Source organism: Paramormyrops kingsleyae, chromosome 15, assembly GCF_048594095.1.
Source record: "Paramormyrops kingsleyae isolate MSU_618 chromosome 15, PKINGS_0.4, whole genome shotgun sequence".
In the NCBI taxonomy this organism is placed as follows: domain Eukaryota; kingdom Metazoa; phylum Chordata; class Actinopteri; order Osteoglossiformes; family Mormyridae; genus Paramormyrops; species Paramormyrops kingsleyae.
This window is the reverse complement of record NC_132811.1, coordinates 2,769,134-2,784,699: the sequence shown is the minus strand read 5'-3', so window position 1 is coordinate 2,784,699 and position 15,566 is coordinate 2,769,134. Positions and strand designations below refer to the sequence as shown.

At 45.7% G+C, this 15,566-nt stretch overlaps 1 protein-coding gene across 18 annotated transcripts in view; it reads left to right on the top strand.

The window, feature by feature from the left end:
• Positions 1–15,566, top strand: part of LOC111860396 (disks large homolog 1-like) — a 135,736-nt gene that overhangs the window by 87,525 nt on the left and 32,645 nt on the right. For 9 of the 18 annotated variants that reach the window (XM_072699497.1, XM_072699492.1, XM_072699491.1 and 6 more), the window contains 4 exons: positions 8,257–8,307; positions 11,924–12,048; positions 12,940–13,109; positions 14,373–14,509. In XM_072699497.1, coding sequence (XP_072555598.1) covers positions 8,257–8,307; positions 11,924–12,048; positions 12,940–13,109; positions 14,373–14,509 — 483 coding nt within the window. Of the gene's footprint in view, positions 1–8,256; positions 8,320–11,923; positions 12,049–12,939; positions 13,110–14,372; positions 14,510–15,566 lie in introns of all 18 variants that reach the window. The other 9 variants (XM_072699495.1, XM_072699496.1, XM_072699493.1 and 6 more) reach the window with 1 other exon arrangement.

The following is a 15,566-nucleotide window of genomic DNA, read 5'->3' as shown; positions in this document are numbered from 1 at the left end:
CGTGCTCTCCCTGCGCTGTCCACGTGCTCTCCCTGCGCTGTCCACGTGCTCTTCCTGCGCTGTCCACGTGCTTTCCCTGTGCTGTCCACGTGTTTTCCCTGTGCTGTCCACGTGCCATCCCTGTACTGTCCACGTGCTCTCCCTGTGCTGTCCACGTGCTTTCCCTGTGCTGTCCACGTGTTTTCCCTGTGCTGTCCACGTGCTTTCCCTGTGCTGTCCACGTGTTTTCCCTGTGCTGTCCACGTGCCCTCCATGTGCGGTTTGATAAATTGAGCAGTGCCAGAGCCTGTGTCGGTGGCCTGGTGACAGTCGCCCATTAGCTGTCATTAGTGCAGCAGGCCTCTCTCTGCATTCCCCGAGTGTGAGGAAGCTCAGCGGCTGGACACTGTGGGATTATGGCTTTGGTGCGGCGCTGGTGTGTGTGACAGTCAGAGCTGGCTGCCCAGACCACAGCGGTGTGTGAGAAGCAAGCAGAGCACCAGCTGTAGTCCATTTCTCAGTAGAATTAACTTTGCTCTGTCCAAAGGCCTAGTTGAGTGTGAAACGGCTTCTGTTAGCCGTCCTTCCAAAAGGACAGGTAGTGCTAGTCAATTCATTGAAAATTATTCAAAACCGACGTTTAGACCCTGTAATCGACATAATCATGCATATGCCGGTTACTTTGTTGTTTTTCTAATTCTGTTAATAGTTTCCCCTGTGTGTGTTCATGTACTGTCCCCTTAGAAACGCACTACCACGTGTGTCGTCACGTGACTCCGCCCCATCCAGTTTGTGACTGGAAGTGACACGGAGGCGAACTCCTACCCCGAGCCCAATGAGCAACTCGAACAGCTTGTATTAGAGAAAAATGCCGTATCCGTCGTTTGGACACATTGTGGCTTTAGTGTAGAAGACACCATACAAATCTAAACGCTGCAGAAATATAGTTTCACCTACCAAAGGTAATTCAACTAATCGGATTCAGCACCGGCAATATTTAAAACTGTTGAAACAGTTGAAACTTATAGTGATCACGGTTATATTGGTCAACCACTTATATGGATCAAAAAGCTTGGGACAGAATAATTCCTGTACAAACACTGCATTAATAATTCGCTTTGAGCATATTTACAGTACAAACCTTGTCAATGAAATATGAGAGCAAAAAAGCAAAAAAAAACAAGAACAAAAGAATTGTTCATTAATTGTAATGGAGATAAAATATTGAGTTAATTGTGATATTGATTTGAGGGCATATTGCCCAGCCCTAAGGACAGGTGCTGTGTGTAAATTAGACTATAGCTGAGGTATCTGCTAATGAGACTTGATGGTGGATGTGTCATTAAAGTGAAAGCTTAAAATGTTGCTGAGTTTAATCCTGTATAAAGTGATGTTGATCCTGCCAACATTTGGACTGTGTGACATCTGGTATTACCGGACTCACTTGCTGCCGCTGAAGTATCCTGTCTGGAGGTTATGGACAAGGGCCTGTTCTTCATTGGATCAAATGATGAATGTGTGGATCCAGGCTTGTAGCTCTGGGTTGTGCTCCACGGAGCAGAATTTCTTGCTTAGCCAGATACCTTGTTGGATTTAAGGTAGTCTGGGCTAAATGGACTTTGTTCAATTACATATAAAAATTTCTTCTTCCTGCTCCTTTTCACTCATGGGTGCAGTGTTATATCAAGGGAAATCACGGTTTGTGTGTATGAAAAGATAAACTGTTGGAACTGTTGAACCAAGTGTGAAATAAATAAATAATACTAATATAGCTCCAGACTACCTTAAATCCGAAAAGTTATCCGACCAAGCAAGAAACCCTGCTTCGTGGGACAGCCCCCAGATCATTATGCTGTCATTTCTTTAGCTGCCAGTCAGAGATGTGACTGGTTTTTGTCCCCAGTCACTGAAGACGACCTATTTGAAAAAGATATGCTTGTGTGTGTTGTACCAAGGACAAAGCACATCAACTGGGTGTTTCCTACGCCTAATTAGGAAACGTAAATAGTCTCTAATCCGATCAACAAGTGACAGCTGGGGACCGCTTTGCTAAGGAAACTTCTCATCTAGCATCACAGGTGCTGGGGCAGCTTGTTGGTCAAACGCATGGGGGCCGTACTGCCGGTTCCAAGAGTCAAACATCAGCGTCCTGCTTCCTCCATTATGGGCGCATTCATGCACCTGTGCCAGAATGAGCTTATTACTGTGTTTGGACCTGTGGTATTTTAGTCATGCTGTCTGTACACTTTTGCCTTGGAGAATAATTAATTTGTAGAATAGATTTACATGTATTTCGGTGGTTATTGGTGAAAGCAGCAGGTCGGCGCTTTCAGAGAAAAGGGCCACACTGATACTGCTGAGGACAGGTAGGCAGAGGTGGCAATTTCAGGTCCAGAAAGTGAAAATCCGGACCATGATTTACTTTCAACCAACCAGTTGAGCATAAACAGTCACAGTCACAGAGTACTCAACTGGTTGGTTGAAACAAAATCTTGGTCTGGATTTGTACTTTCAGGACCTGAAAGTTCCACCTCTGCAGGTAGGTGTCTTCATGACGCTCCTAAGACCATCCATTTGCATTTAAAACAGAAAGAAAACATTTTCAGATTGTGAGGCATGTTACCTCTTTGAATGTCATGCTACCTGGTCTGCTTCCTGTAACTAACAAAATTTTAGTTTTTGTTATAAGGAATCCTGAATACTGCTTTTTCTCTGCACAGTCCCTGCAATACACAATGTAAGCTTTACAAGATCACATTTTTTTCCTAATTGATTCTTGATTTTTTTTCCCTTCTTGATTGGCAAATGTTTTCAGGCCTAATTCAGAAAGTCATGGGAGTCTTGAACTGCTCCAATGGTCTCTGGTGGTAACAAACAGTACCAGCGTGTACTGGATGCAGGGTGTATAAGATGGATGACTGCGGTTTAGCAATCCCTTTTTTGCATGTAGGTTACTTCTCAGTACCTGTTTCCCTATCCTGTTCCTATTCCTTAATTGATTAAGGAAGGTCAGTTGTGTAGATCATGTCGATGCCTTGGTCGATGGTTTTGAACAGCTGTCCAGTGTGGGTTTAAAGTATAACACAGAAGCACTGCTGTCAGTATAATGTGTATCTCCTGGGAGTTAATTCATTGTTACAGGGTGACAGACAGACTGCCCATCATTTTGTGCGGCATACTTTTGCTGTTTTATAATTGTTTAATTGTATTGATTTTTATGTTAGTATTTTATATTCCTGTGATCCACATTCCTGTATGTGATAAAGTACATGTTCATATTTTTACTTAAACTTATTTAATCTGGAAAACAACTATTAGTTTTAGTAGCTGGCAAGTACAAACCAAGCATGAATTTAAGCCAAAAACCTTCTGTAAAATGATTAAACTTAAGGTATGTCATTTGGAGAGGGACATTTCATTGTAACACTATTGAAATTTTCAATTAACTTGTGTTGCTGCTGTGTTTTCAAAACCAACACTTCACAAATTGTGAAGTTGCGTTACATTTCAGATCACCTGAGTGGCAGCCGAGACTAGGGATGTGCGATTTGATGATAATAGACCGTAAACAGTTAAAATATCTCCACAAACTGCCTTTACGGTGAGGTCGTTAGTATCATTCTATCAGTTGCAGTTCTATGGCTCATGCACGCATCTGAAGTTGTTTTGTCAGCCGAATCCGTTTCAGCTCACCAGTAACCCAGTGACAGCAAACCGTAGGTAGTGCCTTGGATCTCTTCCTCTCTAACCCGTGTCCCAACATACAATGTGAAACACGCAGCACGTTTCCTGTTTGGTAGCATAGCAGCATGGACGACGTAGAGGAGGTGCCTAAATGTACTTGAGTACATTTATCTTTTAGTTTTATTACCTCTTAGGGCTATATTTTTAAAATAGGGGAATTAGTTTGGTTGTACTTCTAAGTAACTTGCAAAATAGTCTTAAAAGCTAACATGGAAAAGAATTGTGATAAGATCGTGGATCCTGATCCTGTCTGAAAAACATCATGATATAATATTTTTGCCATATCGCCCACCTGTAGCCTAGACGTTTTCGCTTGCCGCTGACCATACAGTAGTGAGCAGCACACTCTCGGGAATCATCATCCCCATGAAGAGGGACGCACACTGTGGCCTGCTGCCATCCCCCCACACGGGCATGCCCAGCCTGAGGCACCACGCTAAGACTGGCACCATCTCAGCTGCCCGCAGCTGCAGTCCGTTGACCCGTTAGAAATGGACATTCTGGGAGCTTTGAGGCGCACAGAGCCTCAAAGCAAGGAGACTTCAGAGAGTCTTCAGGGTTTAGCTGCGCAGGGCGATGCGGTGATGTGAGGAGCTGGGGTGTGATGTGAGGAGCTGGGGTGTGATGTGAGGGGCTGGGGTGTGATGTGAGGGGCTGGGGTGTGATGTGAGGAGCTGGGGTGTGATGTGAGGAGCTGGGGTGTGATGTGAGGGGTTGGTGTGTGATGTGAGGGGTTGGGGTGTGATGTGAGGAGCTGGTGTGTGATGTGAGGGGTTGGGGTGTGATGTGAGGAGCTGGGGTGTGATGTGAGGAGCTGGTGTGTGATGTGAGGAGCTGGGGTGTGATGTGAGGAGCTGGTGTGTGATGTGAGGAGCTGGTGTGTGATGTGAGGAGCTGGGGTGTGATGTGAGGAGCTGGGGTGTGATGTGAGGAGCTGGGGTGTGATGTGAGGGGTTGGGGTGTGATGTGAGGAGCTGGTGTGTGATGTGAGGGGTTGGGGTGTGATGTGAGGAGCTGGTGTGTGATGTGAGGGGTTGGGGTGTGATGTGAGGAGCTGGGGTGTGATGTGAGGGGTTGGGGTGTGATGTGAGGAGCTGGGGTGTGATGTGAGGGGTTGGGGTGTGATGTGAGGGGCTGGGGTGTGATGTGAGGAGCTGGGGTTAGCGAGGATGGCTACTATGCGATTTCTCTTCTGTGCTGTTCCTTGTGTCCCTTCAGTTATAGGCAGACTGATAATTCAGCACCGGTTTGCATGTATGAATATTAATGATTTAAGCTCCAATTTAAGGTTCTCTAATTTGTCTTCATTTTAATGCCGATTGTGGCTGTTGATCAAATGCATGTGGTCATAAACGCTGTGAACAACGCAAGCCATGTGGATTTTCTTTGTTTTTTTTTCTTTCCTCGACCTCAGGTCCATGATATGACGTAATTGTTGTGGGCTTGGAGTGCTCCTGATGAGATGATGGTGCAGGGTTCCGTTCGACAGGGCTACAGAGCCCCCAGCACCACAGCTGAAATGTCTTCCCTCCTTGCCAGTGCTTGAAACCACCTCGTTCATTTCATTGACAGAACCCTAATAGGATTATGCTGAAAGTTTTTTTTTTTTAAATTCAATTTAACCGGAAAGGTCTAAGCAATTAAATTCTGGGCAGCCAGATGAAGGAGAGAGTCTTTGATGTGGACTCAGGAAGCTCTCCAGATACATTTTTGCACATGTGAGGGTGAGTTGTCTTTGTGGGAGAGTCGTGTGCCACTTCAGCCGCGAATCAGCACTCATTTGCCTACGATGAAGTTGTTGTTATTGCAGTCAAGTGACACATATTGCTGAAACGCTTAATGACCAACTGAAATCTCTCTTCACTGCGCATCTGAAGGCCGATGATGCATGGAGAGGGAGAGAGGACAGTGACAGCCACCCGTAATCACCTCAGAGCATAGTGGCTAATTTGTGCTGTTTGATGATAGAGGAAATTCCGTTTAGGCCACTGAACAGGCTTCCATTCATACAAGGAAGCAAAGGCATGCAGGGTGCACTTTTCCTGGAGTGTCTCCATCGCCGCTCTGCTGGTCAGCCATGTGCACGTTCCTGCCTCCCTGCCGTATGTCCCCCACATGTCACGGCGGCCTTGCAGCGGGCCCCTTTCGCCCGGCTCCTTCTGTGCTTTGGTTCCACGCGTCTTTTGGTTCCTTTGCCTTATCAGTAAGTCATTAGGGCTGTTTTTTTTAGTTTTGGGACAGAGAAGAAGATACGGCTTTATGAATTGTGTTTACATATATTCATCTGAACAGATCTCCCGTTTTTTTAAATCAGAGGGCTGTAATTTTGAAGCAGCGGGACAGTGACATCATCTCCAGGGTCATGGTTTCGATTCCACCCTCTGGTTCTGTGTGTGGAGTCTGCATGTTCTCCTGTGTTTACTTGTGAGTGTTGGTTTTCTGCTGTACTGGCCAGGGTAATTGGCATCTGTGTTGTGGTGTGTGTGTGTATCTGTGTGTCTGTGTGTGTATCTCAGTTTGTCTGTGTATGTGTGTGTGTGTGTGCTTGTGTATCTGTGTGTGCCTGTCTGTGTGTGTGTATCTGTGTGTGTATCTGAGTGCGTTTCTGTGTGTGTGTGTGGGTGTGTGTGTATCTGTCTGTGTGTGTAACAACAGTGTGATTTATACCCATTTTTTTGACAGACGCACATAAGGGGAAACTATAAAATTTTCCAGAATTATGTGACTACAATCAAAAAAATAAAAATGCAAAAACTCGTTCAGTGGTACCTTGGAACACGAACTTAATTCGTTCCAGAAGGCTGGTTGAGTTGCGATTTGGTCGAGGTCGAAGTCAAGTTCGAAGTCAAGTAGAGCTGAACGCATCTCGAACCATTCAAGTTTTAGCAGGAACAGTCAAATTCCAAGATTTTGGTCGGAAAAAAATCAACAGACCCGTTCGATGTCCGAGTTGGTCAAGTTAAGAGGCATTCAAGTTCCAAGGTGCTACTGTATTTTGATAGGTTACTTATGGTTATGGTAAGGGTTGGGTAGGGGTATGGTTGTCATAGTTAGTATTAGCACTTTTCCCATAGAAATGAATGAGCAGTCCCTACAAAGATATGGTTACAGGTCTGCGTGTGTGCGTGCTCTCCCTGCAGTGCACTTGCGTGCCTTGCAGGTGTCCCTTGCAGTGTGTCGTGTGTGCGTGCTCTCCCTGCAGTGCACTTGCGTGCCTTGCAGGTGTTCCTTGCAGTGTGCCATCTGCCCCCTGGGATAGGCTAAATGCTCACCACCCCCCTGTCCTGGATAAGGGGTTAGAAGAAGGGGAGATAGATAAACAGCTATATAAACATAATCATGGCGTTTAAAACTGCAATTATTTCTTGGGCATTTACAAAAGCAGCAGCATCCAGTTGTGTGTACAGGTTGAAATGCACGGCCTGGCCCCGTGCTGGCCGAGCCTCCTGATTGGCCACCCTTTGTTTGTTACTCCCTATGGGGAGCAGAAGGAGCTCTGGGCTTTAAGTGCCACCACACAGGACCTGGGACTGGGGCAGGGACGGGGGTAGGGGGGGCTCATGGGAACCAGGCCGCCATAGCAGCTCTGTGGGCATGACTGGTAATGCAGCTGCTGGGCTGATTTCAAGCCATTATAGCACCGTGGCCTGAACAGCCAGGGACTTGACCCTGTTCTTGTCCTATTTGAAACCATTGAGGTTAATCCCTGCTGGCCCCGTTCCAGTCCAGGTCTGACAAGACCCACTTTCCTGCATCCCACACTCCTGTGCTTAGCGTGAGCCCCTGGAGCGCGTCGTCACGCTAAAGCGACACGCCGTCGCGCTAAAACAACACGCAGCCACATTCAGCCGCCCCACTCTTCTTGATGGAGACGTCGCCGCTGCGGCTGATTGGATGCTTACAGCCCGTCCATCGTTCGCGGTGCCCGAGCGTAACCCGGACGTGGAGATCTGGCCGTCTCCTCGCAGTGTGCTGGGAAACAGTCTTCCGTGGCCAACGCGATGGTTCAAGGGTGGACTGCAGGTCTGGCTCCCAGGTGGAGCTCATGATGTACACCCTTGAGCGAGGTACTTAACCTGAATTCCTTCTGTAAGGACATCCAGCTTTGTCATTGGGTAAAAACAAACAAATAAATGATAGATCTCTGGGTCTCTCCGGACAGCAATGCCTGTTGTGCAGAAATAAAACAGTAATAGTCACCATGGCTCATTCAGCAGGCAAGTAGGCTGGATCTAAGAGGCTCAGTGTGGTGTTTCGTCCGCGACGAGGGAGCAGGCTGAGCTGCCCCTGCTTACCTCTCTGTCCTTGATCTCGCTTGTAGCTAAAGCTTGTTAATGATAATGGTGTCTCTGTAGCGTCTCGCCAAAACCTGAACCGAGCAAAGGAGGGTCGAAGGATCTGAATGGATCTCCGAGCCGCGGTGCAGTCGGCGTGTCCCGTTCTCCCGAAGCCATGCGTGAGGGTGTCGTCAGAGGCGTCCAGAGCCACATCGAGATGCATCTGTCGCTCATGCATCGTCTCTTGTTTTCCCAGGTTAACGGGACCGAGGCGGACTTTGAATATGAAGAGATCACGCTTGAGCGGGTAGGAGAACAGGTGCCGTAACTCTCTGGTGCATATTGAAAAAATGAAGTACTGTAGATGGTGGTGAAGGAATTGAAATCCCAATGGATATGGAAACAAAAATCTCTGATTGTTTAAATGGACCTTCAAATGTATCCTTCTGTAAGTGATCCTGATGTGTAGTTTAGTTGCAATGAAATTCACCATCTTTATTTGTTGATTTAGGTGACTGCGAGTCAAAGGTGTAGATTAGAGAATACACTAACTGTAACATCTGTTGCCATCTGTTAAAAACGTTATTGTCAGTTACACAATTTAGATTGATGCCCTCTCAGTTAGCGTTTTTTGTTGTTAAACCATATTTCAAACTTTTTTGTGCATAGTTTATAATTGCATGCGCACACGTGTTTTTATAGAACATAGACACATCAGTATAGTCAAGTTCTCGCAGGCTTGTAGCTGCGTTTTCTCTTAAACATGAGGCACATGTTGGTCCAGGTGTAATGCAGTGTTTATGCCTGCATGTATAATACAGGTATGTGTTCTCTTTGGCAGATTACTTAATACATCAGAGGAAAGTTGTTTGTATTCAAAGGACAACTTGCAACATGCGTCAGTGTTAAGGGGCTCAGCAGTGGAATAAGTTAAGGCGCGAGGAATGTAATAAAAACAAATCGCTCCCAACAACTGAACACACATTACCATGAAGAAAGACAAAACCATTCACAGCACATATGAGCCCCCCCTCAATTTCAGTCTTCAGTTAATGCAGCATCTCTGCAATGTACCTAATTAAAAAATGAATGTAAAGGGGTTGCTTTAAAGCTGGCCTTATCTGCCAAATAAAACTGGAGGGGTTTAGTACAGTAAGCCTTTAGCAGTGAGGCCACTTTTTGATTTTGCTCATGGAGTTTCACTTACACAAAGAAAGAAAAATGATTGGTTCAGATTGATAACCAATCAGATTGTACAGGAGGTGGGTCCAAGAAATTAGAGGAGGCGGAACCAATCAATCAGGTGTCTTCCCCCTCAAGTCGCTTGGATCCATCTCCTCAACAGTCTGATTGGCTGTCTCTCTGAACCAGTCATTTTTCTTTCTGACTGCCATGTCTTCCCATTCATTTTCCCACACTGGCTCAGGCTCTGTTGATAGCGCCTGTATGCGTGATGTCACCTGCTGGTGAAATATGCAAACATGAGTAGATTTGGTTTGACTTGTGTGATACGCCAGTCTGAGTCAGCGACGCCCGTCCACGCCGTTTGTCCCCTTAAAAGAGCAGAGTGGGCATGGTCCCGTTTGCCAGCTGATGGTGAGGTGCTGCAGGAGCTTGTCTGTGAGCAGCAGTGCCCGCAGGCCTCCTCGCTGTTCTGCTCTGACCTTATTCCGCTCTCTAGTGCACATTATTAATAGCGTCTTTCCTTCTTAATTCCCCCCTATTTGCTGGTGTACTTTGTTTTTTTTTGGAGTGCAAAGCCTGCCTTTCTGTGGTACACCATTTCATTTCCGCTACATAATATCCCTAAAAGGATATAGGCTGTAATTTCTGACATGGCTGGTATCTTTGTGCCTTATCTGGACATACTTATATGTGTCAGCCTCCTGTGTCAATGTTAGCCTTAATTTAAAGCTGCCTTCTTCATTATTATTATTATTATTATAATTTAAATAGTTATTCATATCTCTAACTTAGGGCTGGGCGATATGACTGAAAACTGTATCACGATATGAGTGTTTTATATCGGTCGATATCGATAATTATTGACATTTTTTATGACCCATTTAAAATAAAGACCAGGAGAAAAATATATTACATTTAAACATTTTTATTTTAAACATGTCAACAACCATGGAAAATAAAGTGTTTTTAAAATATGTGCAGTGTTTTGTAAACATAAATAAAACTGACGTAGACTGAGATACATCTGTAATATAAAAAAACAAACCTGATACAGTACAGTAACATTGTTTGAAATATAAAACCTGCAGAAATATGAAAAAGTAACTCTTCAAGTTATTCTTACTCTAATCATACTTGAAGTTGAACTATTCAAGTATATTTTCAGTCCAGGTTTTGTGCTAGGAAAAGACACACATGCAAACACTAACGAGGAAGACGCGATACGTAGGGAGCCGGAACCCGGAAGTGCGCCGTAAACACAGAGAGGAAAGAGAGAAGGGGAAACAAAGACACGGCAGACTCGAAACGAAACACGGGATACGCGAAAAACCGGACAACATGACACATACAAACCGAAAGGATACAGACCTATAACTTAATATTCAGGAGACGGGGGGCGAGCGGCGTTAGGGAAGGGCGAGGCGACCGTCACAGTGATTCACAAAAAACCGGCAGAACTTCCATAAAGCAGCTTTGCTGTGCTACGACCATTTATGACAGCTGCGTTTCCGGTGTTCCGGGCAATTCAGTTTCCCCTGTCGCGCGCTGATTTGTACACGGTTTCGCTGTTGTTTTCATGTCTTTTTACGAAGCTCTTGAGGTAAACAAGCCACATATTTTAAAACATCACATGTTTTTTGTTTTTACTGATAATAAATGAAAGTATTTAATTCGCTGGATAGAGATATTTATTGATGAAAACGGGATAGTATTGCTTATATAAGACTATATTATGCGTGACGATCTACTGTATTCATATGTAATAATGTACCTGAGTGATTTTCAGACATCTCACATAGGCTACATATTTGCCTATATATTAGGAGAAACATTATTTCCTGACATCCAGGATATTTGGTTCCCCCCTGTTAAAACAGGTATACAGCAACTCTGGGCCTCGGTACTAATAACAATACAGTATTCACATGTAATAATGTACTTGAGTGATTTTCAGACATTTCACATACCTCTTTGATTTAATATTAGGGGAAACATTATTTCCCGATAGACAGGGGAAACATAGGGAAACCGAATTGCCCGGAACACCTGTTCGGATCCAAACTAGCTTCGCAACCTCTGTTTTCTTCCGACGAAGAATAAAAAATATCGAACGTTTTATCGAACACATTTTTTATTGATATCGATCACGTGTCTATCGCGATACATATCGTAATCGTTTTATCGCCCAGCCCTACTCTAACTATACCTGGGTAACTGAGCTGGATCTCATGCACATTGTATATACTGAGGTTTCAGTCTGGCTGCTCGATCAATGCCCAGTTACAAGTGTAAGCAGTATTGGAGGAGGAGGCAACAAGAGCCTAATAAGACTAATATTCAATGAGAATGAAGTGCAACATCAGGAACATCAGGAACATTCAGGGAACTCGGAGATGCATCAGGCCTGTAGAGGTATTTCTGGATCAGATGGGTCTTGAAGTGTTTCTTGAAGGTGGTCAGGGAGTCTGATGGCTGGACGCGATTCGGCAGCCCGTTCTATCACCGGGGAACCTCAGAAGGGAGTCTTCCGGAGTGACTCTTCTCCTTTTCTAAAGGGGCTGAACAGATTTGAGTCCAGATTGGAGATGCATCTCTTCCTGTACTCGCCTTTGTCTTTCCTGCAGGATTTTTTGCGTTTGCTACACATTTGTATTTATGTGCCAGTTTGCTGAACAGGTGTTTCCCTCGTTGACATGCGCGAATGTGTGTGCATGGCATGCGGCCATCTTTGCTAACAGGGCAATTCAGGCCTGGGCTTCAGCATCGCGGGAGGCACGGATAACCCCCACATCGGCGATGATCCTAGCATCTTCATCACCAAAATCATCCCCGGCGGTGCAGCCGCTCAGGATGGCCGTCTCCGGTGAGTGCCCGCCCCCAGTGAGTGCCCACCCCCGGTCAGTGCCCGCCCCCGGTCAGTGCCCGCCCCCAGTGAGTGCCCGCCCCCGGTCAGTGCCCGCCCCCAGTGACTGCCCGCCCCCGGTCAGTGCCGCCCCCGGTCAGTGCCCGCCCCCAGTGACTGCCCGCCCCCAGTGAGTGCCTGTCCCCGGTCAGTGCCCGTCCCCGGTCAGTGCCCACCCTGGTCAGTGCCCGCCCCAGGTCAGTGCCCACCCCTGGTCAGTGCCCGTCCCCAGTGAGTGCCCGCCTCCAGCATCTGCTTCATATGGGGCTCAGCCACACCGTGTTGACTGTAGCTGAACCTGGCCATGAATCCAAAGCTACTGTAATGCTGGCACCTTGTGTGCAGTGAGATAATGGTAACAGTGGTGCAGGGTCAGCTACAGCTTTAAGAGAAGAGATTCCTAAGAGCGACGGTAGTGAGCGAATGCTGCAATTTACCGACACGTCCTTCTTGTGCAGGAGGCCTATATTCATTCTGGTCCCCCATCTATTTCCGATTTATAATCTTCTCTCTTGATTCTTTGTTTCTTTCCTTGACCAGCTGCATTCTCACAAACTCTGCAGCACTTAGCGTAGTGAATAACGACACTGACCTGCTGCTTTCTGACCCAAATACCTCAAGCGCGCCTGCTGTAGTACCTTGGAGAAGGATACTTAACCCTTAAGTGTAACTATTGTCGATTTGTCAGTTTGGTTAAGATGTCACCTGGCCACTAATGGTTCATAATAAGTGGCTTCTCAGTGTTACAGGAACAGCTGAGGCCCCTTGTTAGCCCAGTATCAATGTGCTCATGTTCAGTGTTGATGTTCAGTGTTGATCCATACAATGTTCATGCGTTCCATGCTGCTGCAGAGTGAATGACTGCATCCTGAGAGTGAATGATGCAGACGTGCGGGACGTCACTCACAGCAAAGCGGTGGAGGCCCTGAAGGAAGCCGGCTGCATCGTCAGGCTTTACGTCCGCAGGAGGAAACCGGTCACCGAGAAAATAGTGGAAATCAAGCTGGTTAAAGGCCCTAAAGGTAGGACTTCCTGCCTCCGCAGCCCGGAGAGGAGGCCCTGCCAATCAGAGCTTTCCGTTCAACATGGTTGTCATATACAGAACGATCTTGGCTTCAGCTAAAGCCAAACCGAGGCTGGCTTCACTCTTCTCGTCTGCAGGGGTCAGCTGGCAGGGGCTCAGCCTATGGAAGCGACCGTATCTTTGTTATCTAATTATCATATTTACATGGATGGCAATTTCCGTTCTAGCTGTAACACTGCCATTTTCTTTGTTGGTTTGGAAATTGAGCAGTTAGATGATCCAATTTAAGCAATAATTAATGCTTTTAATAACATTTTCCTATTTCTGAATAATTTGAAACTGCTTTAATTTGCAGACCATTCTTGTGCAATCTGAGGATGAAAAATCGGCAGTAGCAAACATACTCTCATGTGTAGTTTATCTTGGGATTTTATTCCAAACTGAATTTTAAGGCTTTGGGAAAATATCAAATGTCCCACTAGACAATTTGTAAACCGTTCTATATGTTTTGTGTTCAGCTCCACGTTAAAAAAAAACAAGTAAACAAACTTTTTAGGTTTTTAAGAAGGCCATCTGGACAGATGTGGAGTCCTGTGCCTTTTATTTTATGCATCTTAAATATATTCATTTTTCTTTATTAATATTGCAAGTGTAATTTTGTCTCATGCCTAGGAAAATGTAATCAATTCATGGAAACTCATTAAAAAATTATATGCATGAATTGTCTTGCCAGAAAAACAGGAATCAGTTATTAGGTCAGAGGACGTAAACACAGATGTTGTGTGTGTGTGTGTGTGTGTGTGTGTATGTATGTGTAATCTAGACATGGTTAAATTTTGTCGTTCTCTCAGTTATAATGTACTGCAGTCAGATGGCTGTAAAGAATGATGTGATCCTGCGGTGGGGGGGGGGGTTAGGGAAAGGCCATAAAGAAGAGAAGTAACAGTCTTTTTCACCCCACCAGTGTCTCGAGAGAGAGGCCTGGGCAAAAACAGCCTGTCTCTAATGTTTGTTTCCCTTCCCAGCAGAAGGAGACTGTGATCTCATGTGTCCCAAGGCTTTCCGGCAAACCGGTGCCATGGGGGGGAGGGGGGGTCTCACTTTTCCAGTCAGATTTGTGCCTGTTCTCTCTCCTGGGGAGGGAAGGTGTTAATGAGTCGGGCGTCATACAAAAACATGGTTAACGCAGTCGGAGCGCATCTGATGCCTGTGCTGCCCTCTCTCCCCCCTCCCTCCTCTGTCCATCCCCCCCCCCCCCCAGGCCTTGGATTCAGCATAGCGGGCGGTGTAGGGAATCAGCACATTCCAGGAGACAACAGCATCTATGTCACTAAGATCATTGAAGGCGGTGCCGCACACAAGGACGGCAAGCTGCAGATAGGGGACAAGCTGCTGGCTGTGAGTACCGCTTAGCCATGTCCTCCTCACCGGCAACATGCTTCTCCTTAGTGCACCGTGATTCTATACCGCCTCCAAGGCCTCAGTGTTACCCATCATGCAGTGAACAGGTCTTTGGTTTATATGTCTTTCTGTGTATGCCTGTCTCTGTAGGTGAACAGGTCTTTGGTGTATATGTCTTTCTGTGTATGCCTGTCCCTGTAGGTGAATATGTCTTTCTGTGTATGCCTGTCCCTGTAGGTGAACAGGTCTTTGGTTTATATACTGTATCTTTCTGTGTGTGCCTGTCCCTGTAGGTGAACAGGTCTTTGGTTTATATGTCTTTCTGTGTGTGCCTGTCTCTGTAGGTGAACAGGTCTTTGGTTTATATGTCTTTCTTTGTATGCCTGTCTCTGTAGGTGAACAGGTCTTTGGTTTATAATGTATGTCTTTCTATGTATGCCTGTCTCTGTAGGTGAACAGGTCTTTGGTTTATATGTCTTTCTGTGTGTGCCTGTCCCTGTAGGTGAACAGGTCTTTGGTTTATATGTCTTTCTGTGTATGCCTGTCTCTGTAGGTGAACAGGTCTTTGGTTTATATGTCTTTCTGTGTATGCCTGTCTCTGTAGGTGAACAGGTCTTTGGTTTATATGTCTTTCTTTGTATGCCAGTCTCTGTAGGTGAACAGGTCTTGGGTTTATATGTCTTTCTGTGTATGCCTGTCTCTGTAGGTGAACAGGTCTTTGGTTTATGTCTTTCTGTGTATGCCTGTCTGTAGGTGAACAGGTCTTTGGTTTATATGTCTTTCTGTGTGTGCCTGTCTCTGTAGGTGAACAGGTCTTTGGTTTATAATGTATGTCTTTCTATGTATGCCTGTCTCTGTAGGTGAACAGGTCTTTGGTTTATATGTCTTTCTGTGTATGCCTGTCTCTGTAGGTGAACAGGTCTTTGGTTTATATGTCTTTCTGTGTGTGCCTGTCCCTGTAGGTGAACAGGTCTTTGGTTTATATGTCTTTCTGTGTGTGCCTGTCTCTGTAGGTGAACAGGTCTTTGGTTTATATGTCTTTCTGTGTGTGCCT